Source organism: Rousettus aegyptiacus, unplaced genomic scaffold, assembly GCF_014176215.1.
Source record: "Rousettus aegyptiacus isolate mRouAeg1 unplaced genomic scaffold, mRouAeg1.p scaffold_m13_p_5, whole genome shotgun sequence".
Classification (NCBI taxonomy): domain Eukaryota; kingdom Metazoa; phylum Chordata; class Mammalia; order Chiroptera; family Pteropodidae; genus Rousettus; species Rousettus aegyptiacus.
The window spans coordinates 35,396,375-35,419,019 of NW_023416308.1; the positions used below are offsets into that span (position 1 = coordinate 35,396,375).

The 22,645-nt window shown below is 50.7% G+C and overlaps 1 protein-coding gene across 3 annotated transcripts in view; it reads right to left on the reverse strand.

Annotated features, from left to right (window-relative positions):
* Positions 1–22,645, reverse strand: part of NECTIN1 (nectin cell adhesion molecule 1) — a 64,871-nt gene that overhangs the window by 13,430 nt on the left and 28,796 nt on the right. For all 3 annotated transcript variants that reach the window (XM_016139407.2, XM_016139406.2, XM_036220931.1), the window contains 3 exons: positions 1,787–2,137; positions 924–1,226; positions 382–499 (listed from right to left, as the gene is read on the reverse strand). In XM_016139407.2, the coding sequence (XP_015994893.1) occupies positions 382–499; positions 924–1,226; positions 1,787–2,137 (772 nt within the window). The remainder of the gene's footprint in view (positions 1–381; positions 500–923; positions 1,227–1,786; positions 2,138–22,645) is intronic.

The following is a 22,645-nucleotide window of genomic DNA, read 5'->3' on the forward strand; positions in this document are numbered from 1 at the left end:
AAGATCTGGAATTCTCCAGAAAGCCAGCTTTCCTGGGGACACCTTGATAAAAATAAACACTGGGGGCTGTGGTGGCAGTGACTCAGACTGAATCAACAAAGGAAAATGACAAAATTATTAGGGAGAAGAAGGGAGGTAGATCACAAGGGACGCCCCCTTTGGTGGAATGGTTTGTCCCAGTGACCCTGATGCTGTCAAACAAGGGTGTATGCGTGTGTGTGTGCGCGTGCGCACACGCGCGATGCATGTGCATGCTGAGAGTGTGTCTCTAATGGTTCACTGAGAAACCTGAGCCTCAATTCTAATTTCCTCCCTACCTAAGGCTCCTGGAGGTGGGGTGGGTAGCCTTGTAAGGTGACCAGCCAGCCCCATAGCACTTACGTGGTCCAGTGGTACTCGGTGGCTGGGGGGTTAGCATCAGCTTTGCATGTGAGCTTCACATCCATCCGCTGCAGGTACCAGTTCCCATCAAACCCCTCTATGGTCACCTCAGGCTCATCTGATGTTTGAAAAGGGGGAGGTCAGTAGTGCAGAACTTGGGGCAAGGGAACCTCGGGGAGTGAAGGGATCAACGTGGCAGTGACATGGAAACAGCCAGAAGAGGGAGAAGAATGAGAGGGAAGGTAAAGATCATGAACTCTCAGTACAGAAACAGTGAGGGGAAAAACAAAGAGAGAAAAGATGAGTAAAGAGAAGTGATAGAGAAGAGAGGAGGGGAGGACAAAGCATTTCCGGCAAGAGAGAGGAAGAAGAAAAAAGAGGAGAGTAGGAAGGATAGAGAGGCTGAGGGAAGAAAGGGGGTGGGAGAGTGACAGGAGAGGAGAAGTGAAGGAGAAGAAAGGATTGGCAAGGGAGGTGCAGTAGGCAAAAACAGTGGTGCCCACACCAGGAGGCCCACCCCCCTGCACTCTGCCCCCACTCACACTGCACATTGATGGTGATGCTCTCCCGGAAGCGGTCCATGTGGTAGTTGACTATGCAGGCCAGAGACTGCTGGTGGGCTTCCCTGCTGGGCACCAGGCGGTAGCGGCTGATGACAGTCACTGTGCCATTGGGGTTCCGGATCTCCTGATACTCGGCCTCGCCCTTCAGCCGTGTTTCCCAGGACACTACACTAGGTGGCTTCCCATTGGCAGAAGTACACGTGGCCACCAGGATCTTATCATCGTGCCCCTTCTTGGCTCGAAGCACTGCCTGAGTGCCCTCTATCCAGTTGGTGGGTTTGGCTGTGGGGAGAGAGCCATGGAATCGGCTCTAGTGCTTGGTCAAAGATGCACAGGCCCAGAAGGGTATGCACCTGCCAGGCTTTGCTTCAGGTCACCATGCCCATCCTTACCTCTCAGTTGTGCTTTGCCAAAGCCCCTCCCAGCACTTTTCACAGGGATGTCTTCATGTCTAACCTCTGCCCTTCCTGCTCTACTATTTGTATCCCCTTTTGTCATTGGCAGGGCTTCTTGGAGTCTTGTCATGATCAAGGCAAATGGTTCAAGCAGCCCTTTTCTTTACCATAATGTCTGATGCTTCTGTCTGCCTCCTGGCCACCCATAAAGTGCCCCAACTTGAACAGTGCTCCTCAGCTCTGTCCATAGCTGAGGTCCTGACCCTAGTACTTAGTGAACTATGGGTCACCTTGGCTAGAAGGGACTGAAAGTGTCATGCCTGGAGCTTTGGGAGCATGCCGACCCAAGAACGTCTGGGTCACTGAGGCACATGCTAACTAAGGATGGCCAGCCCCTAGACCACAAGCCTCTGCACAGGCAGGGAGGGAGGGGTTGGTCCAGCTTACCCATCACAGTGAGATTGAGCTGGCTCTCTCGATTGCCAGCAGGAAAGGTGGCAAACTCGCAAATGTAGACACCCTCATCTTCCAGCTCCAGGCGGGAGAGGCGGATGGTGCCATCCGTGAAGGAGGGCCGCAGGAATTCCACACGCTCACGGTAGGGAGCCAGCACAGAGACACCCATAGCTGGGTTGTAGATGGCCACGTTCTGCTTGGAGCCATTGGTGGCCTTCTGCCACGTGACCTGGGTGATCTTCACACCGGGCAGTGGGTTGGCAAAACTGCAGTGCAGCACCACATCCGTGCCAATGAAACCATACATGGAGTCGTTCACCTGGACCACCTGTGTGCGGGTGCCTGGTCAAGGGAGATGGCAGGGGGCAGTCAGCAACAGGCACTAGCTCCCACCCAAATTCCTTCTGCATGGTCTGTCTTTCCTAGCAGTCGTTAGAAATATTCTTTTACCTTTATGTCTACATCTATGTAACCATCTGTTTAATTATTATTTTTTTTGTACAAAATCAGAATCATACTGTATATATGTTCCATACGCTGCCTTTCATCTAGTGATATATCATCAATATTGCTCTGTTGCAGAAAATATGCATCCACATCCTCATTTTTGATGAGGAAGGTTGAATGTACTGCTTTTCGAGTACAGCCCCAGCTGAGGAACCACTCAGCTGCCTCGCCTTCCAGGGACTCGTTCCCTCTTCTGACAAATGGGGTGGGTAATCCAGTGGTCTCTACCTCCCAGGGTTGCTAGGAGAACCAAATGGTATGATGGATACAAAAGTGTGTCAGCAGGCAAGAAGCACCAGGGGAGCACAATGGCTCACACTGGCCATCATTGTGGCCACCCCTGCTGTTTTCTCCTTCACAGCTGAGTCCTGTGCCCTGGGGTGCAGTGGCTTGCCCCCTTTAACCTAGTCAAGCAGAAAGAAGTAGGTACTGCATAAAGCTCAGCCTCCTCTGGCTCCCAGTGGCCTTCATAATCAAGTCTAAATGCCTTCACTTGGGATTTGATGTCCTCATCATCTGGGCCCTGTCTTTTTGCCCACATCTCTCCACACACCATGCCTCCCAATCATGGCTGACTGAGCAACCCCTCAGAATATGCCATGTTTCTGTGTTTCCCTTCTCCCCCACCCTTCCCCCCTTTATTCCTCCCATTTATTCAACTACTGTTTGATGAGTCTATTTCTCAGCTGGGACTGAGTGATTCAGTCCCAGCACCCAAGGAGCACAGAGTCAACTGACGGAACACTTCCAGATTCTGGACGATGCAGTTCCCTAGAAGGCTTTTCTCTTTCTCCACCTGTGGACAGTCTACTCTGGCCACTTCCTCTAGGAGTTTTCCTGATTCTCACAGCTGTGTTAAGGCAGCCACCTAGATTACAGCTGTTTTCTGCCTTTGAATGAGGTTGTTCACACCTATGACTCCTCTAGAGACTGATCTTGTCCAGGGCAGGGTCTGTGTCTTTAACATTATTGTATCCCTAGTGCTTAGCCCAGCATCTAACACACAGTAAGTATTCAGTAAATATTTGTTTCAAAAACATTTATAAATTGCAATGAAAGCAAGATGGAGGGAGCAATCAATAGAATCAAATGAATAAATTCACTCAAGTCTCCCTACCAGTTGTCTTATCCCATCTAGAATGGTTTTGTTTCAGCTTCCTTGATTCTGAACTTGTCTCAGCCCCCTTAAATTGGGGCAGCCATCTCCTCCAGCAGTATCTTCAGCTCTCTATGGCTTGAATTCATTCCTGAGCTCCGTCACTGGCCATGCATTTGCACATGTCATGTCCTTGCATCCTTACTTGACTCAGTCAATCTACTGAGTGCCATCAATAATACCAATGCCAGGTCCTGTACTAACCCAGAGGTAGGAGGATGGATCAAATGGCTCCCCAAGTGAGTCTGGGGTTCAAGAGTGGAAACTTGGGGCTTGCACTTGCCTCTGCATGGTGGAGACACGGGATCAGGACACATTCCTCTGAGGACTCCAAAGCCCATGATCAGTGAAGCAGGCTGCCCTCTACTCCTCCCCTCAAGAGGGTGCAGGCCAGGTCTCTCTAGTTCACTGTGGTATCCCCTGTGCTTGATGCATAGTAGGTACTCAAGAAATGCTTGCTGAATAAATATCTCTTTGTTCCTTTCTAGCCAAGCCCTTGCCATGCTTTAAAAACTTCCTTATGTTCCCCTTCTCTACACCTACTCATATCCACACAGCCCTTCAAGGCTCACCTGGGATATCCACACCCCCACTTCTCCAGCTGTCCCTTTGGCCAGTCTATGGGTTTTGACATGTCCCTGGGCAGATGCACTGGTGATGGAACACCTACCAGGAAGTGAGGAGGCTTGGATTCTAGCCATACTCTGTCTTGAGCTTGCCTGGGGACCTTAGCTAGGAACTTCCCCCTCTGAACCTTATTTTCTTACTCCATGAGGGAATAGGCTGGATTCCCCAATTTCAATGGCTCTGATTTCCTGAACTGCAGCCCAGCCCAGCTGTGGCTCCAACCCAGATACAGTCCTACGGTGATGGCAGTGGGCCAAATAACCCAGTACTTTAGCTGACTGGCCAGGTGACAAGAAGGTAAGCCTTAGGCCCTCTCAGCAGAGTAAGTGGGTGCTCTCTGCCCTCAGTCTACATTTATCAAGCTTTCCCAGCAGCTGAAATAATGTGGGTATATTTAGAGAACTTTCAACACACAAAGCCAGGTAAAGTCATTTGGGAGGAGGGCTTTGGGTCATGGGTACGGGTTGGGGAGTAGAGGAGAGGTGTGGGCACCAGGAGCCATCTTGGGATTGGTGTCAGAGCATGGTGGAGCCTGCAGTGGGACAAGGCCATCCAGTCTGATGTAACCTCATCTCTTTTATACCTCATAGGTACAGGGACAGACAGGGTTCAGTGCCTGGTATACAGACTGACATCCATTTGTGGCATCTTCAGTAGTGACCTCACTCTCAGAGCTGTGAGTACCAGGAGAGGAGATCAATGATAGCAGCCTGGGCATGGGGTGGGGAGGGCACTTCAAGGGGCTCAGGTACCCTAGAGAGCACCTCTCATCCATTAATGCTCACCAGGCAGAAGTAGCCCTCCCCACCCCCATGTCTGTTTTAACATGAGACTGCTTCCTTCTCTTTGGTGTGGTTCTCTTTGAAGCAACCCCATAGCATGAGGCAGTGATGAAAGTACTTGGTGTGCCTGCTCACTGCATACAAAGTGAGTTCTCCTGGCTCTTTCCCCCTTTGCCACACTAATGGAGAGGGCAGGGAAGGAGCAGGCAGGAAGACCTCTAAGGAGCAAGCAGACTCATTTGGATGTCGGCCTCTGTGTCCAGAGCCCACTGTTTAGAAGAGTCAGGGGAGATAGCCCTGGGGGTGGCATAAGGAAGCTCTTGGAGTATGGGGTTTGGTGTTATTAAGGATGGGGATCCAGAGTTCCAGAGATGGGATAGGCTGGGAACTCTGGAAAAGTCTGAAGACCCACCCTTTCTCCCCTCACCTCACTCCAGACTTAGGAACCCAGAACCCAAGCTTCTGGCTTGGGGTGTCCGTCTTGCTCTAAGGATGCAGGGTCAGAGAGACTGTCCCTCGTTCTTTACATTGGTAAAATTGGGAGGCTTTCAGAGAGTGGGGCAGACCTGTGATTACTCTAGACAGGCAGGGTCAGAATGCTAGTCAATCAAGGAACAGGGCTCACCAGTGAAAAGGGAGAGAAAGGGTCGATGGGGGCAGGAACTCAGGAACAAGGCCCGTCTCTGTGCAAAAGGCAGTGGGCCATCAGCCTCATCTGGAAGCCTGGGAGAAGGGGTGGGGATTGAGGGAGTCCCCATGGAGGCCCCGTTAGCCCCTCTTCATGGTAGTTGAAGCCTCTCCACCAACCACTCTGGCTCTGACAATGCAAAACAGATGCTGTGTCTTGTCTACATTACTCAAGCTTCCCCTACCTCTGAAGGGCTGTTTGGTCACTATCCCCTTCAGGCAGTATGGTGGGGTTGTGAGGAGCCAAACAGTATGAGTCTGTAGTCTCCCTCCCTCTGCTGCCTCTGAGCTGTGAAACCTTGGGCAAATGACTTAACCTCTCAATGTCTCAGTTTGCACTAAGGTAGCATGTGGGATTATAATAATACATATCTCATAAAATTGTTATAAGGATTAAATGAATGAGTACATGTGAAACTTAGAGAAGCAGCATTTAATACAAATTACTCAACAAAAGTTAGTTGCTGTCATCGTCAACATCATCATTACCATTATTGCCACCACCACCATCACTACAACCATCATCGCATCATCAACACCATCACAGTCATCACCACCACCATCATCATCACTGTCATCATCATCACCATCATTGTCATAATGATCTCTCATCTATGAAGCAGTAGCCTTCCCTTCCTGGAACTTCATTCGACAAATACTTATTGAGCATCTAGCTAGTAGTAGGTGCCGCACTAGATGCTTCTAGGCTCCCTCTTCAAGGAAACCCTCCATAGTTCTTATCCCTTCCTACTTAGCTGATATCTATATTTATACAAGGTACATATAACATGTACCTTGTTATTTTTTGTTTCCTGGCATGTGTGTTTAGTGTTTCCTGTTGTGCATCTCCCTGCTATTTCCCAACAGACTGCAAGCTCCTGTGGGAGAGGGAAAAGAGTAGGCTTGGCCTTCACTTGAGTTGATCATGTCACAGCTAACATTGGCAGGATCCAGAGATTGAAGAGTACCATGTGGACTTTCTCTGGTTCCCTGATCAGTCAGCACTGGTCAGTCTCTCCTTGCCTGCAGGCTCCTTCTTACATGAGGAGCAGAGGCTATCTCAGATGTGGGAATGGGACCACTCAAATGGAAGCATATTGGAGCTCAATAGACAATGTAATCCATCATTTTACAGAGGAGACCAAGGTCCAGAGGGGTTGGGTCACTTGGTCAGGGACACAGAAGAGCAGAATCTAGCCCAGTGCTCTTCCTACTCTACCATAAAAATAGACTCAGTTTCTCAATCTAACTTTCCACAGCCTCATTCTGGGCAGCATCCCTCCTGGAATGTAATCTCAGTACCTTTATCACCCTTTTCAAAAAATGGCATAAATATTAGTTACAATACTGTAGCCATAGTGCCTGCAGGCTAGGGATGGAGCCACATCTGGAGTCTAGTAACTGGGTGTCAGGTAGTGGGTCAGAAACAGTGACTTTCGGGAACCCAGGTGGGGAGTACCTACATGAAGCTGCTATGTGCAGAGCAGGAAGGAGCTAGAGAGGTGAGGAATAAAGGGTGAAGAGATCCGTGGGAACCTGTATCCTCAGCAGAAGGGTTCTTGCATCCCAGGGATATCGAAGAATTAGTCTCTTTGTTTCCTGATCTTAAGCACTGCCTTTATTCTTGCTGACCATTCTATGAGCTCCAGGGTCTGGGACTCAGGCCCCTGGGGCCGGTGTGTAGTGCCTCAGTTTCCCCATTAGAGCTGGGTTAGGCAGTTTTGGCTGCCTTCATGGCTTCCCAGAACCGCTGAGCTGACAAGGCAGGAGTTGAGCTGCCCCCCCACCCCCAGCCATCAGAGACCTGCAAAAGCCTGAGCTCAGCAACCAAACACAAAGGCGTCTCAGTTGTGGCCGTCAAACCTGCTCCCCAGGGCCCTGCCCTCCTGCCCTGCCCGCTGTGGAGCTAATCCTAGGCTGGGGCCACAGGGTTCCCACGCAGCGGCAGCGGAGTGCAGCCATATGCACTTGAGCAGTTTCTCTTCCCATTCTTTCAAACCCCTATCCCTGGACAAGCACACTGGGACTGGGCCTCTGTGGGTGGGAAAAAGGAGGGCCCAGGGGAAGGGGTACTCAGGGATTTCTGACAAGGACCGCTTTTTTTCTGTCCCCCATGCCTTTCTTGACTCTGCTTGGGTGCCCTCAGCTGGGTGGGCAGAAGTGGCAGGTATAGTCTGGAGAAAGAGGGAGCACACTAGGCTTAAGCTGGCCTAACCCCTCCCTCCCCGCTTGTGCAGGCTCCCCAACACGGGCCTCTATGAAACCAAAATCCTTTGGGATACTACACTCCCCCCTTCATCCCCACCGCCTTGCAAACTGGCAGAAAGAAAAAGGACATCCGGTGAGAAATCAGCTAAGTGGTAAGTAGGAATGACTCATGGGGGGTGGGGGGCAGGGTTCCAGTTGAAACCCTGCTGAGTCAGCACAATGACCTAAAGATTATAGGTCCCTCTCTCAGTGTAGCTTCTTTGCAAATGTCAACTCCCAGGGCTGGCTACCCCTTCCACTTTCAGAGATCAAGGCCAATCCACCTAGGGAAGAGGCTGGCTAGCAAAGAAAGAGTGAGATCAAGAGGGAATCCCCTTTCTAGGGTCCCCTCCTTTGGAAACGTTTTGTTGGTGTTGCCTAAACCCAACTGTTCTGTCAGCAAGAACCTACATGAGTCGAGCTCTCACTGAAGTCCTTTGAACTTGTCCTGTCTCATCTCTACGCCCCGGGGATATGTCTCCCCATTAACCAGGAGCTCCTCAAGTGCCGAGGCTGCATTGTGAGCCCCACCTCTGTATTCAGCAGAGGGTCTGAGGCAACCCAGGTCAGAGGGCTCAGTAAGGAAATAGAGAGGCAGCAGAGCAGTTGACCCAATTCTTGCCCTTCACTCCCAGCCACCACCCCTCACTGGGGCTGGATACAGCAACAGGGCATGAGGGCTGAGTCTGGATTGAGTGCCCTGCCCTGTGCCACTGTTAGCCCAGTGGTACTGTTTCCCCTGCCTCCTGCAATGCAGGTGCTTTGCTTGGTGGAAGTGGGGCCTGGGGGATTCTCTCTGGGAGCAGTGCCCACTGGATTGCTCCAGCTATCCTTGGGTCTTGAATCTCTTCCACATCCACCTCACCAGCAGAAGTGGTACATTCCATAATCCCAGAGTCAGGGGCAAATTGTCACAGTTCAAACCCAGGTGCCTCCGTCCCTCATGGGGGGTCACAGAAACTGAGGATGTATTCCTCTTAGCTGATTACACCCTTCCCCCCAAATCCCCACATAGAGCTGGTTAATGATGGGCTGTGGGACTGGCGCCCGGCGCCTTGGGAGGATGAGTGAAGTACGTGGGAGAGGAGGGGGTGTGGCAGCCTGGGAAAAGCCCTAACCCAAGAAGGAACGGGAGTGGGAGCCCAGCATCTTCCAGACAGGCTGCGCCAGCCCTGCTCTCCAGCAGTATAGAGGTTCCAGGGTGGCGGTGACAGTGGGGACTGCTCTGGCAAGTCCCATCTCTCTCTGAAACCTGGCAGGACAGGTTGGGAGACAGGGATGAATCAGGGGACTGGGTTTTGCCTTTTTTCATTGAGGAGCGAGTGACCAGGGACACCTGGACTGTTCACACTGGCTATGCCATTTCCAAGGCCCAGGGCAGGACAGGTCCTGGGCAGCCCACTCTACCTCTCACCCCAGAAGACACAGCCCCTTGGCTCTGCCCCTTCCTATCTCTGGGCTTCAGGCTCTACCTCTTGGTCCTCTCAATGCTGCTCATCCTGAACAAGTCACCTTTTCTCTGGTCAGGTGGTGGGGAAGAAGGGAGAACTGGGATCTCGTCCCTGATACTTGGTCACTTTCTTCTGTATGGCCTTAGGTAGGGAAGTTTTTCCCTCTTTGGCCTGTTTCCTTTTCTGTAAATGAGAGTGTTGGACCCCATGACCCTGGAGGGCTATACTATGGATGTCATTTGTCTAGCTCTTTCTCTGCCCCAGCTCTGCCCCTTCCCTAGATTAGGCTCTGGAACTTCTTTATCAAGTGGCTTCTCTACCTCTGTATGGTGCCCGGCAACTCCAGGAAGACCTCTCAGATTAAGTGGAATGCTAGGAAAATCCAGGCTCCACATGGCAGAACTGGGGTACACATGACTCTTCCAAAGCCACACAATCACTAAGTGTAGCTGATGCTAGCTACTAAATCCGTTTGAATTCATCTTTGTTCTCCATCTCCACTGGCCCTAATCCAGACTCCTTCTAAGCCTCCTCTCAGCAGCTGAGTCCCTCTTCCTCCTAGCAGAGTCTCACTTCTGTATTTTCTCAACACTCCTGGGCTGGGACTCTACCTCAGATGAGTCAATTCTAACCCCTCTCCTTTGAACCGTAGCACTTACCAGCTCATCCTTCCCACCTTGTCCCCTCCTTCTTTCCACACTTCACCCCTGGTGCAGGCTACAGTCATCTCTTAACCAGCATACTGGAGCATAATTCCAAGTGCACATACTTGTTCCCTCCTCTAATCCATTCTCCACTCTCTAAAATAGAAATCATTCTCTATTCAAAATTCTCTCATGGCTTCCTGCAGCTTTCAGGATTAAGTCCCAAGTCCTTTTGGGCTCTAGACCTCATCTGGGGTATCCCAGGCTCCAGCTACCTCGTCTCCCTGCTCTCTCTCTCCTGCCACATGGAATAATGTCATCAATTCCCTGACATATTACTCCCTCCACTAAAATTCATACCCCATTACCTGCTGAGGTCCTCTTCTCAGTCTTGAATGAACTTATCCTTGATTTTGAGCTTCCTGGAGCCTCTTCCTTCCCCCTAGTGAGGTGTTCTTGTACCCTGAGGGCCCCATGCATTTGTCATAGCATTTCCACTACTGAGGGGAAAAGGCCGGGACTTCAGCCCAGTGCCTGGAATATAGTAAGCATAAGGAGGCCCCAAATGATTGGTGGAGAAGGCTGTGAGCCAGTTCAGATCCTGGGTCAGGGTTAGCTGTTCCTCAGATCTGACTGCAGCTTCCTGGAAATTGCACATTAGCCAAAGGGCAGGGCCTATACAGGAGAACATAGCACAGTGTGGGCAGGTAAGGTTGGAAGACAGAGACAGAGTGAGAGGCCTCACATCTGCATGGAAGGGAAGAACGTCAGAACCCGAATCTTCTTGACTGAAACCAGAAGCTATACCCCCAAAGGGTGTAGGTCTGCCGGACCTCTTGCCTGCACCCCAACCCCACATTCTCTGCTCACTTCCTACTCTCCACTTCTTGATTCTATTTCTCTTTCTGCTGCCCCAATTCCTAGCACCCAGCCCTGCCCACTTCCTCACAACACATCACAAGGTGAAAAATATTCTTCTCACCCAAGCAAGCTATAGCCCCGAGGACCTGCTCCCAAGGTTTTAGCACTGTAAAGCCTGCATACTCCCCACCTCCACACCCCTCCCACACATCCTGGGTTTCTTGTGTCCTGGCCTTTTGAGGCCTTGAAGGCCTGAAACTGCCTGGCTCTAAGGCCAGGATTTAGGTAGGTCCCATCTCTAGCTGATGCCAATACTCTCTACCCCAGCTGCAGCAGATGACACTGTCTCACACGGAAGTCTGGATTCCCCGCCGAGGGTGTGTTTTTAATGACACATTTTGGGAAGTGTAGGCAGCAACCTCTTTAGAAGGCCTGTGTGGGGGTGGGAGAGGCTGGGGGCTTTGGAGAAAGCAGAGAGAGAATTCCCTAGGCCTCCCCAGAAAAACCTTTTAAAAGCTCAGTATTGACATATGCATTGTTTCAGCCCTGTGGGTTCTGTGCTGATGTTCACCACCTGTTTGGAAGTGGCAGTCTGATCTGCCTCTTACCAGGAAGGGCCTGTCCAACCAACCCAGTGCCCAGCTCTGCCAATGCCCTGTCCAGCTCCAGGAAGCCGCCTGCATGATGGCTGGGGGCTGGGCCTGTGCAGGAGGGGAAGGCAGACAGGTGGGTATATGGTACCTGCTTCAGGAAAGGGGTTCAGAGGAATATGGTGGGGGTGAATAAGATAATTCATCCATGAGCACTGACTTTGACTAAGACAGACCTGGGGTTGTACCTGCTACTTATTAGTTGGGTGACTGAGCAAGTTGCATCAACATCTCTGCACCTCAGTTTTCCCATGTATAAAATGGGGACAATTATAGTACTACCTCCAAGGACTGATATGAGGATTAAATGAGAATTCATATAAGCTCTTAGCATAGTGAGTGCTTGGCACATAGATATGTTACACAAGTGGCTGTATTACTGTTATTATAGTCTCTGGGAAAGAAGCTGCCTAGGAATCAGGTAAGCTGGTCTTCATCCAGGCTCTACCAATGCAACAGGTGATCTTGGGAAACTATTTCCCAGAGCAGAGGTCTTCAACCTCAGCACTGTTGACATCTGGGGCTGGATAATCCTTGTGGGGCTGTCCTGTGCATTGTGGGATGTGCAGCAGCATCGCTGGCCTCTACCCACTCCCTGCCAATAGCAAGCACCCTCTCTCAGTTGTGACAACCAAAAACATCTCTAGACATTGCCAAATGTTCCCTGTGGAGCAAAAGTGCCTCCCTTTAGGACCCCTGACCTGAGAAAGGGGCATGAAGCTCAGGCAGGGGTGCTGGAGTGCATAATGGATTGCGGGGAAGACCTGAGCAAGGTGAGTGCAGGAGGGGATTGGGGAACAGGGTGGGAGGGGAAAAGGGCACAGAGGTGGGTCAAGGCAGGGCTGCAGGACTTCCTGTCTGGAGCGCCTGCTCTAGGCTTTGTAGGATAATGGGTGGCAAGGTGTGCGTTTGGTGGAGACAGGTGGAGAGGACTGGAGGTTCTCGGGAGTTTGGACTGACTACTGTTTTTGTGGGTTATGTTGTGGCATGTATGTCCTTAGAGGACTCAGAGCATGGGGAAGGGGAAGCTGGGAGAAAAGACACAGACACTCAGTGGAAGTGTGGCTGGAACACTTGGTCAGGGAAACAGGAGGGTGCAATGATGAGGAGGCTGTGTTACTAAGAGCAGAAACGAGGTCTGGTTGTCTTCCTTTGCCTGGTAAACTGTTATCATTTTGGAAGGATTTTCACCTCATTTGGTTCCTACTTAAGTGAAATCCACAACATGTGTTCTTTGCATTAGTGGAGTGTTTGTGCTTAATTAGTGGCAAATTCTTTCATATTAAAGTCATTAAGTTTTGCTGTTTGCTCTTCTCACCCCAGGCCTGGCTCTCCTCTTCTGTCTTTCCTTTTAATGCAGGCAGCATACAGCAGGTTCCAGCCTCACACACATACCACCACCCACTCCCTGGGCCATTTGAACCCTATAGCACCAGCCCTTGAGCCTGTCCCACCCTGGGCTGGCATTTGTGGCTCCTAGCACCTCTGTCCATGCCAGCCTCCTCCACCTGGGCTAGCAGCACTGCCTCCTGTCCTACCACCTCCTGCCCCTAGGGGCTCCTCCTAGGCAAGGCTCGCTGGTCAGAATTCTTCCTGCTAGGAGGGACTCTAGGGCTGGAGTGGGAGGGACCATGTAGGTTTCAGGGTTTGGGCTGGGGCACTGCTACCAATGAAATGATGAAGACAAGTCAACTCCACAACTCAGGACGTCATGTCCACATAGTCCAACAAAGCAGTAGGACTAAGCACTCAACTTGCATTTGCTGGGGTAGTGTTGAGGGTCCCTGGAAGGGTACTGGGATGGGGTGGTAGAGACTGCCTCTTGATCCTACCCTCTAGGAAGGCCTTTGGTCTCGCCAGTTGCAAGTGCTAAAATGCTTTGTAGTCACAGCACAGTGGTGACCCTGGACTCTTGGACAGGGAGATTAGGTCAGTGATTAGGGCCCAAGGCAATCTCCTCCCCTCCATCTGTTTCTGAAGCAGCTTAAGAAGCTGCCTGAGAGGGAGAAGGTGCCTGCTGTGGACACCCGAACTGCTGTTTTGCCCATTGGTTTGGATCCAATGTTTGACACTATGGTCAAAATGCAGCCCAAGGCTGCGTTACACATAAGACTTCCAGGCAGGGCTGGAAGGCCCAGCTCTTTCGTGAGTCACTCACTGTACACATGGTACAAGAACTGAACCAGGCCTTGGGGATTAGCCCCTCAGACCCTTTCTATAGACTCTGCAGAGGGCAGTGCAATAGGGTGCTCTGGGGCCTGCAGAGAGGACCCCCTCTGGCCCTGGACTCATGAGGTGCTGGGAAAGGGAGCAGTGATGCACAGCTCTTCCTCGGTGAAGCCCCTCCTGGAATGTCTTAGTTGCCACAACCTAGTCCCAAACTCTAGCAGTTAAGTCTCTCTTTCCACACCACCTGGATCAGGACTGTCTCCATCCCCCAAAAGTCTTTCTTGCCACCCTATGAGCTCTGCTCCTGGACAGGTGGGAGGGTAGTGGTCTCTGCACTCTGAGCAGCATTAAACCTCTTTAATGGGCAGAGTCGAGTGAACAGATAAGAGAAGGAGGCAGGAAGAGGAACTGGCAAAGGCTTGGGGTCACATTTCCTCTTTGAGTGGCCTTCCTCAGCTGGTACCACCTCATCAGCCCCCTTTACAAAGGATCTCCAGCAGGGAGGCTGGAGGTGGGCTAGGAGAGCAGGTCTCTCAGATGCCAGTAGATTTGGGTCTTAGGCCTGCTGAAGTGGAGAGGAAGACACAAACCCTTAGTCCTCATTGTCCCTTGGCTGATGAGAGAACCCAAACTTCACAGAAATACCTCCTGATGCCTCTGAAATTTTGAGTAATGTCTAGGTAGCATTTGAGTGGGGCCTGGGATGGACTGGATGACAGGATATGACAAGATAGGGAAAAGGGGAGGGAAAGTCTATTAATGGTCCTTCTATCACATTCAGAATTCACCTTTTTTTCATATTCCCATACTCAACCTGCTTTGGCTTGGCTACTACCCCCAACTTTGATTCTCCATGTAGTCCAAAACTCAAGTGGAAAATGATCATTTCTCCTCCAAATACAAGCAATTGGTGCTGGATCCCACAAACTCTCCAACCTCTCTGATAATACCAACCTTAGCTGTAATATCCCCAGTTCACTCTACGCCCCCAATATTAACCCTGAAAAGCATCCTCCACAACTACCAGTATAAACCCCAATACCAGCCCCAGCCCAGTCTCAATGTCAATGCCAACCTAGACCAAAAGACCTGGGTTATGTGACCCTAATCCTAGTGTTGACCACTTCCTGGTTTTAACCACCAGGTGAAAACTCTATGTGTGACCATCATTTTAGTTTTAATCTTAACTCACTTCAGGTCTGAACTCACCCTCAGGTTGGTGGCAACCTAGAAGGAAGGTAGTCATGGCTCAGTTTTCTTTTTACCTTTGGGATGGCCAGAGAAGGTGGGGTCTTCAGAGGGTACTCACATCGTGTTGCAGGGAGAGGATGGCTGAGCTTGAAGGCTGCACCTGGGCGTGTGTGGGGAGGTACTGCCTGACTCTGCTTTCCATGTTCTCCTGCTTCCTCCCCATACCACACCGTGGCAGGGCCTTGTGGACACATCCAGTCCCTGGAAAGCCCACTCTGGCCTGGCCCTTTTCCTAGCACCCAGGAGGCTGAAAGGGGTAGTGGGAGGCCATAGCACTTCCTAGTTTTTCTAGTTCTGCTTTAGTGCTTACTAGTGGTAGGACCCACAAACAAGTCCCAAACCTTCCTGAAACCGAGCCTTTTCACCTGTAAAATGGGCTGAGATCAGTCACCTCATTTGCTGGGGTGAGGATGGAGAGAGGGCATCTGCACACAGTGATCTCCATGGTGTTTCCTGGGTTACCTGCCTGGCCCCACTGTGCTCCCAGTACCCAGCTGCCATCCTTCCTTCCTCTCCCTACCTTCTCCTCCTCTCCTTTTCTCAGCAGCACTGAAATTATTACTCTCTACTTGGCAAAATGCTGAGAAGAGCAGTCTCTGCCATTGTCACAGCCTGTCTTCTTCCCACCCTATTGGGCAGGGACATGTGGGTTGAAGGGATCCAAGAAGCAGGAGGTGAAAACCCTGAGTCCCGGTCACTTTCCCAGCCTTACCCGCTCTCTCCCAGTTTCCCCTGTCACTGGCAGTGTCAAAGTTTCCAGTGTGAGTCTTTCCCATCCTCCCCATCTCCTCCTCCCCGCCATCCCTTTGTCCAACACGAGTCTGTCAGGAGCCTCGCCCAGCCCTTCTTCCAGCTCAGACTTGTTGGGGTTTCAGGAGTCACTGGGTAGGGGCCCGGCATGCCAGGACCTGCTTCTTGTCCTGCCCTGCAGAGACAGCAAGCACGTAGGCGATAGGGCACAGAGCCCAGCTGCATGGATGCAGCCCAGCCTCTGGGGCCACCTACCTCCTTTCCTTCCCTTCTGATCCTCTCAGTCCCATTCCCATGCCCTCCTTGCCCACCACCCTGCCCAGAGTGGCCTCTGAAAGCCCAGGAGTGGCCGGTGGCAGGGATGTATGTGTGTGTGAGTGTGAGAAAGAGCAGACCCCATGTTTTGCCAAATCTGAGAAGGGTGTTGCCTGCTTCTTTCAACCACCTCAGGATTGGGCCCATGCTCTTAGCACATAAGCCAGGGGTCTCACATGCTCCCCTCTCTTCCTAGAAGAGAAGTAAGAAAGGATGACATTCTTTTCTGGCCCTTGCTAATGGATAGCATGAATAGTTAACATATGTGTATTACTTATCTGTGCTAAGCCCAGGTTTGAATGTTTACATATATTAACTCAGTTAATCCTCACAACTCTGAGAGCTCCAGTACAATTATTGTTTCCACCTTGGAGATAAGGAAAACAGAAAGGTCAAGTAACCTGCCTGAGGTCACACAGTCTGCGAAGCTGATTCAATATGGGGCAATTCGGCTCAAGAGGCTAGTGCTCTTCACTACCAAACAGCTGCCCATGGCCTCCCTTCTCCCTTTCCTGGGGAGATGAGTGGCAGGCACACACCTACCAAGCCCCAGAATCGTGGTGAGGGTGCACATCATACATGGACCCTTGCCTGTTGGCAGCCATGGCAATGAGGCTGTGAAGGGTCCTTTGTGGGGAGTGTAGACACCATATCCCTATGCCTCTCATCCTGGCTCTAGATGAGGCTGAGCCCTATACCCCACTCTTGCCCAGCTGGGCCCAGGGCAGCCCTGGCCAAGGGGATAGTACAGGACACTCCAAACACATGAAAGCTCCATTCTTTTCTTTCTTTCTTTCCCTCCCAGTCCAGGAGTTAATAAACAACTTCCAGTGCAAACTCTGCCAATCCAGCTATGGATCTTCTGCCTTCTGTCCCTAAGACTTTCCAGCTATGAAATGCTGGTGGTCACATCTTCCCCCATCGCCTCTGGGGCTGTGGGACTGGAAGGACCAGGTATACTGAAGCACTTCTGGAATCTGCAAAGTGCTGATGAGGGCTACCACTGATTAAGCATCTATAATGTTTCAGACATTTAAATATATAATCTCACTTAATCTTCACAATCACATCATAAGGGGAGTCCCCTCAGCCTTAGGCCCAGAGAAGAGTGACTGCCAAACTGTCCTTTCCCAAGGCCACAGAAATGTGAGGTTCTGTTATTCTTTTCCTTCTGATTTTTCATCCTGCTCTTCCCACCTGGCATGCACTGCTTACCTCCCCACAGCCCAATCCAGCCCCACCTACTCTAGGTTATTAGCTGCTCTGAAGTTCAGGAAGTAGGCAGCAGGTGCTAATAAAAAAAATCAGCAGAGATTCTTCATGCCTCCACCCTGAACAGGGGATAGAGACCTGGAGGGGGTACTTTGGGGCCCGGCTCAGCCCCAAGGTGAGCAGGGAGCTTCAACACACCTCTAGCCAGCTCCACCAGCGGGCTTCTCACCAGAGGATGCTGGGATAGCATGTCAAATTAGCTTAATGAGTGAGCTTTAATTGGGGCCCTCTGGTTTGTAGCACTGTCTCCAGCTTTCATTCTTATGCGGGGAAAGGGTGAGTTTTCTTTCTCTCGCTTCAGTGCAATTTCGCCCTGGCTAAGGGCTCTTCGTTCAGAAAGGGCCCCTACAACTGCTAATTGGGTTTAATTACTGGGATAATTAATGATACTACTGGAAAGCTGAAATGTTGTGGGTGAATTTTGTGTGTAAATAGATAAGAAAGTCAAAGGGACAGAGAATCAGAGACCCAGGGAGAGCCAGGGGTGGGAACAGGCTGAGAATCCTTCAGCTGGGCTAAGCTCCTGTTTACAGATGAGGAAAAGGCGGTGCAGACAAAAGCAATTCATCCAAAGCTGCCAAGAAGTTTGTGGGAATAGGGAAGGAGGAGCTGGTAGAGATGGGCACTGGGAGAACAGGGGTGGGAATGTGTGACTTTAGCTTATTGATGGCTCAATAATGTGATAATGAACACAAGAACACCTGTGGAAGGTTTGCAGTCAAATGCCAGCCCATAGAAATGTACTGTGCTGGTTTCTCTTGTGGTGACAAAAGACCAGCCTCTGGGTCAGTAGATAAGCAAGTAGCTCAACAAGCTAGGAGGCAGACAGGTGTAGAAAGTGTGGTGGGCGGATAGTGGAAGTCCACCACCTCCTCTAACTGCAGATCTCTCTCCTCCAGTCCATATAAAGGGAGTCTTAAGGTATCTCCTGTATCTTTCCTGCTTGGCTCACACCTACCACCCTCCTGAAGTGATGGAGGTCGGGGAGGGTAAAGGCGGATATGACATCTGCCCCTTAAATTTCATGACCTATAGGTTTGTACTCTTCTGAGGGAGGAGACTGGGGGAAGAAATACGAAATGAGAAGGGGGTGAGAGAGGACTGGCTGCCTGGGGATGAATGTTTGGTCCATTCCTGGGTGGTTCCACATGCCCCCATGGCCTTGATGATTCCTCCATGCTGAGGGCCACAAATCCATGTGTCTAGCTGCCAAATGGGCATCTCACCCTGCATGTGTCCACACTGAACCCTTCACTTTCCAGCTGTTCTCTCACCCCCATCCTTCCCAGGGCCCAATCACACCATCATATCCATTTGATTCTCCTTCCTCCGAATTTCTAGAATATAGCCCTTCGATCTCCTAATCCTTACTGAAGCTCAGCTAGGAGTTTAGGGCCCCACCACTTCTTATCTGGAACCCTGGGATCAATAACAGTAAAAATAGCAAACCTGTAATTAACACTCACTGTCTAAGAGTTGTTATGAGGGATCTCATTTCATCCTCACAAAAATTCTTCAAGAGAGGTCCCACAGGTAATGCTGGGAAACTGAGGCTCGGAGAGGTGAGGTGGCCTGTCCAAGTCACACTGCTAATAAGTGGATTAGAATACAAATCAGATCTTGTCATACAAGGCCCAGCTCTCTAGCGCCTTGGAGTAAATCTAGGCTATTTATCAGCCTTAAGATCTGTCCCTTTCTGTATTCCCAGCCTCTTATGTCTCTCCCATGTCCCTACTCTCCACACCAGCCCCCATGGAAAACTACCCACATTCAACATTTAGGTCCCACACTGCCACCAGCTCTGTGCTCGAATTCCCATAGCATTAGCTCTCCCTGAGTGCACAGCGCTGAGCTCTGCCAGGAGACACATTATCTCTGAAGCCCCAGTACCTGGCACATGGTAGGACCTCAATTCATGTTTGCTCAAGAAATCAGAAGCCAGGCTAGAGAGTCAAGTATCAGAGAACAGACTTAGGGATATGCGAGTCTAGTCTGTCTTCTTCTCTGGGTTATCGAGATCTTTTAATCAAGAATTCTTAGGAAGCTCACAATCAAAGGAGGACCAGACTCTAGGGAGAATGCCATGATTATTTATAAAAAGGGAGGATTCTTTATAAGAGAAAGGCTGAGATATGTAGGACATGCATCCAATTCTAGTCCCTAGTGGGAGGTGGGTAGTACCTTCCTTTGCTATCCAGTCCAGCCTGCTGAAGCTAATCCTATCACTCTGCTTTTCTAGCCCCATTTACCCTGATAATCCTAGCTTCTGGAATGATCTAGAGGAAGGTACTACTCCTTTTGTAGATGTTGAAATTGAGACCTAGAAGGTTGAGGTGATTTACTTGAGGTTACACAATAAATTAACTAAAAAGAATCTGGGTCTCCTTACTTTCTTTTTCTTTGCTGGTCTCAAAGGGATGAGGAAGAAGTTGGGGGCAGAAACAGCCTCTGGCTGAGTGAAGGCTTCTGGGTAGGAGTCTGTGGACTGCAGGTTGGTGTCCCATGCCCAGTGCTTGGAGACTCAGACTGGCCTAGATCAAGGGGAAGATGAGCACCCCCCCACCCACACACATACACACACTGCCCCCTACTCAACCTCAGCAGCCCAGGCTAGGCCCCTTGTACGTGTAATCAGGAGGTGCTAGAGTTCACCCCCAACCTGCCCCGTGGGGTTGAGGTGGAGGAGGGAGGGAAGCCTAAAGAAGCAGGTCAGAGCAAATCCTCCCACGTGCCCCACCCCCACTGAGAGCAGGCAGAGCCGGAGCCTGCAGGACCAGAACTCAGGCACCCAGTCCCGGCATGTCCCAGAGAACAGCTTGAGTGGGAAGTAAGAGTGAGTCAGGGCTGGGGGGCAGGGGAGCAAAGGGAAGGTCAGGAAGGGACAGGCAGGGGGCTGAGAGGTCCGTTCCACCTCAGAGGTCATGGAGACTGGGGCTGGCAAGAACCACGGAAGGAGGGTGGGCTCCCAGGGTGGGAATGAAGTGGTGTTGGCTCAGCAGGTCTTTGGCCCAAGACCCCTGCCTCCCTGGTTACAGGCTCACACAGGTCCCGGAAGCAGGGCTGCTGGCTGCAGATAGAGGAGGCAAGGTGGGAAGCAGTATCTAGCTTCTACTGTCTGAGGCAGAACCTTGGTGAGGCCTGATGATAGTAAGATAACAACACCACTTCACCCTGACAATAAACTACAATCAACAGGAGGTCTGGCAGGCAGAGGTGGGTGGGGAGGCAGTCTTTATCTCCCATCTCCCAGCCCCTCCCTGGTTCCCATCAGGCCTAACAACTCTGGGTGCTGCCCACCACAGTAAGAGGCCAGCCTGGGGAGGGGCAGTGCTCAGGTGAAGGCCCTTTCAGCCACAGTAGTTTCTAAGTGGACTCTGGCAAGGAAGCATGTCCTTGGAGGGGAGGGGAAGGGAGGGGAGGAAAGGTTGGGGTGAGAATTAGGGCAGGGAGATGCTTTGAATCCAAAAATGACTGGTGGAAACTGGTTCTTGACTCATGGCAGAGGAAAGGGGGATGGCTAGTGCTTGTGTGTGTGTTTTTTTCTTTTATGAGATGTGAACTCGAGCAATTAAAATACGCATTTTATTTTTAAAAATCTACCCTGCTGTGCCCCTTCATCTTTGCTCCAGCCCTGGTTCCATCAGAATGGTTGGTATTTCACAGCAACTTTTTCATCTTCAAAGTGATTAAACAGATTGAGTGTGTCCCTAAATTCTTACAAGGCTCAGCCTCCTTTTAGGCTCCCTCATCCCTAAAAATAAATACTGGTATACAGCATTTGTGCTTTCTGCCTCCTAGAATTCTAGCAGCAAGTTTTTATTTCCGCCAATATTGATTGAACACCTCCTGTGTAACAGGCACTGGGATGTATCTCTCATTTAGGGCCTATATCATTTCCACTTCCATCCTTTGGAGCAAGTATTGATATTCCTATTTTAGAGAGGAGGAAACTGAGGCCCAGTGGTTGAGAAATTTTCCAGGTTACCTAGCTAAAACATGGTGGGTCTAGAACTTCAGCTGCAGTCTTATGGCTTCTGTGCACTCTACTCACTTTCTGAATGAGACCACCTTCTGTTTTTCTGTCTGCTCAATTAGTTCTCCTAAGACCAGACTCCAGCTTTCCAAGGCAGGCAATGCCTAACTCACTGGCTGACATTCATAGGTTCTCTGCAGATTTGCTGAAGTGAGTACAAAGAATTTCCCCAGTGGACAGGGTGGGTATTAGAGGTTGAAGTCCTTGGTGACCTGCTCAGTCTGATCTCCTCCCAGCCCCATTCTGGGAGCAGAGAAGGGAAAGGGAGCAAAGACTAGGGTTTTGGAGTAGCTGAGCTCTGGGCATGTAGTCAGCTGGTGCCCAACAGGTAGCTGGGAACCATACCTGCCCAGGCCCTTCCCTTCCTGACATGCTGCCCCAGGCATCAGTTGGCAAGGACTCCCAGGTGGACTTGGGCAAGAAAGCATGTCCTTGGAAAGGTGACATCTACATTTGACCGTCTGGGCCAGGTGGTAGCAGCAGAGGGATGTTATGCTCAGCCAGAGTTGGGGGCCTAAGCCTCTAAACTGTCAACCAGAGGTTAGAGAGAGGAGCTGTCATATACTACCCTCTGCCTCTTGCAAGGTTTAACTCAAACAACTCCACCCAGGTAATATTTTAACAATCTCTTCCCCTTCTTTCAAGGTCTTCGTAGTAGGAGATCCTATCATTTTCCCTGGGAAACTGCTAAAGTGTTCTATATCCTTCACTGACAGAATCCTTCCTGATGCCTCCTGTCCTCAATTCTTGCTGCAATGGAAGCACACTCTGTCCTGTGGTGTGTGCTTGGGCCTGTTGGATCAAGTTAAGTACCAGAGCTGGAGATCAGGCATGGCAGGTCCTCCTTTTAAGGAGAGAACAGGAGGGGTAGGGAGGAGACTTGGGTGGCAGACAGACCTGGGATGGTCAATTGCACCCACTGGCAGTGAGCCCCAGAGAGCCTCAGTTTCTTTATCTATAAAATGGCATTGTATCACAAAATGGCTATAAGAATTCAATAAAATAACGTATGTCTGTGGTAAGTATGACATAGAGTAATTGTTCAGAAAGTGGGTGTTGGTATATAGGTACTTGGAGTTTGTGGACAGAACCAACAAGCTGCGACAATCCCTTAAGGATGGAACAGGCCCTTTCTAGCACCCCAAAATGGGCTCCAGGCCCTCTCCAAAAGCCAAGGCTACTCCTCTTCATCTGGATTCTAGAAGCTGCCCTGTGCCCTCCTGCAGGAGGATGGACAGCCTCAAAGCTCCACAATAGTTTTCAGATAGCTTGATTGTTCCCCCTGCCCCCCAAATCAGTACCCTCACTGCCTGGCCTGGTCCAGGAGTCCTATGACAAGTGGACTGGGGACCCAGCAGAGCTCCACAAAAAGCTGCGGTATGCTCCCTACAGAGAGTAAGGGGCAGTGCCATGTGTTTCTACCAGCCGATTTCCTGGATGGATGCCAG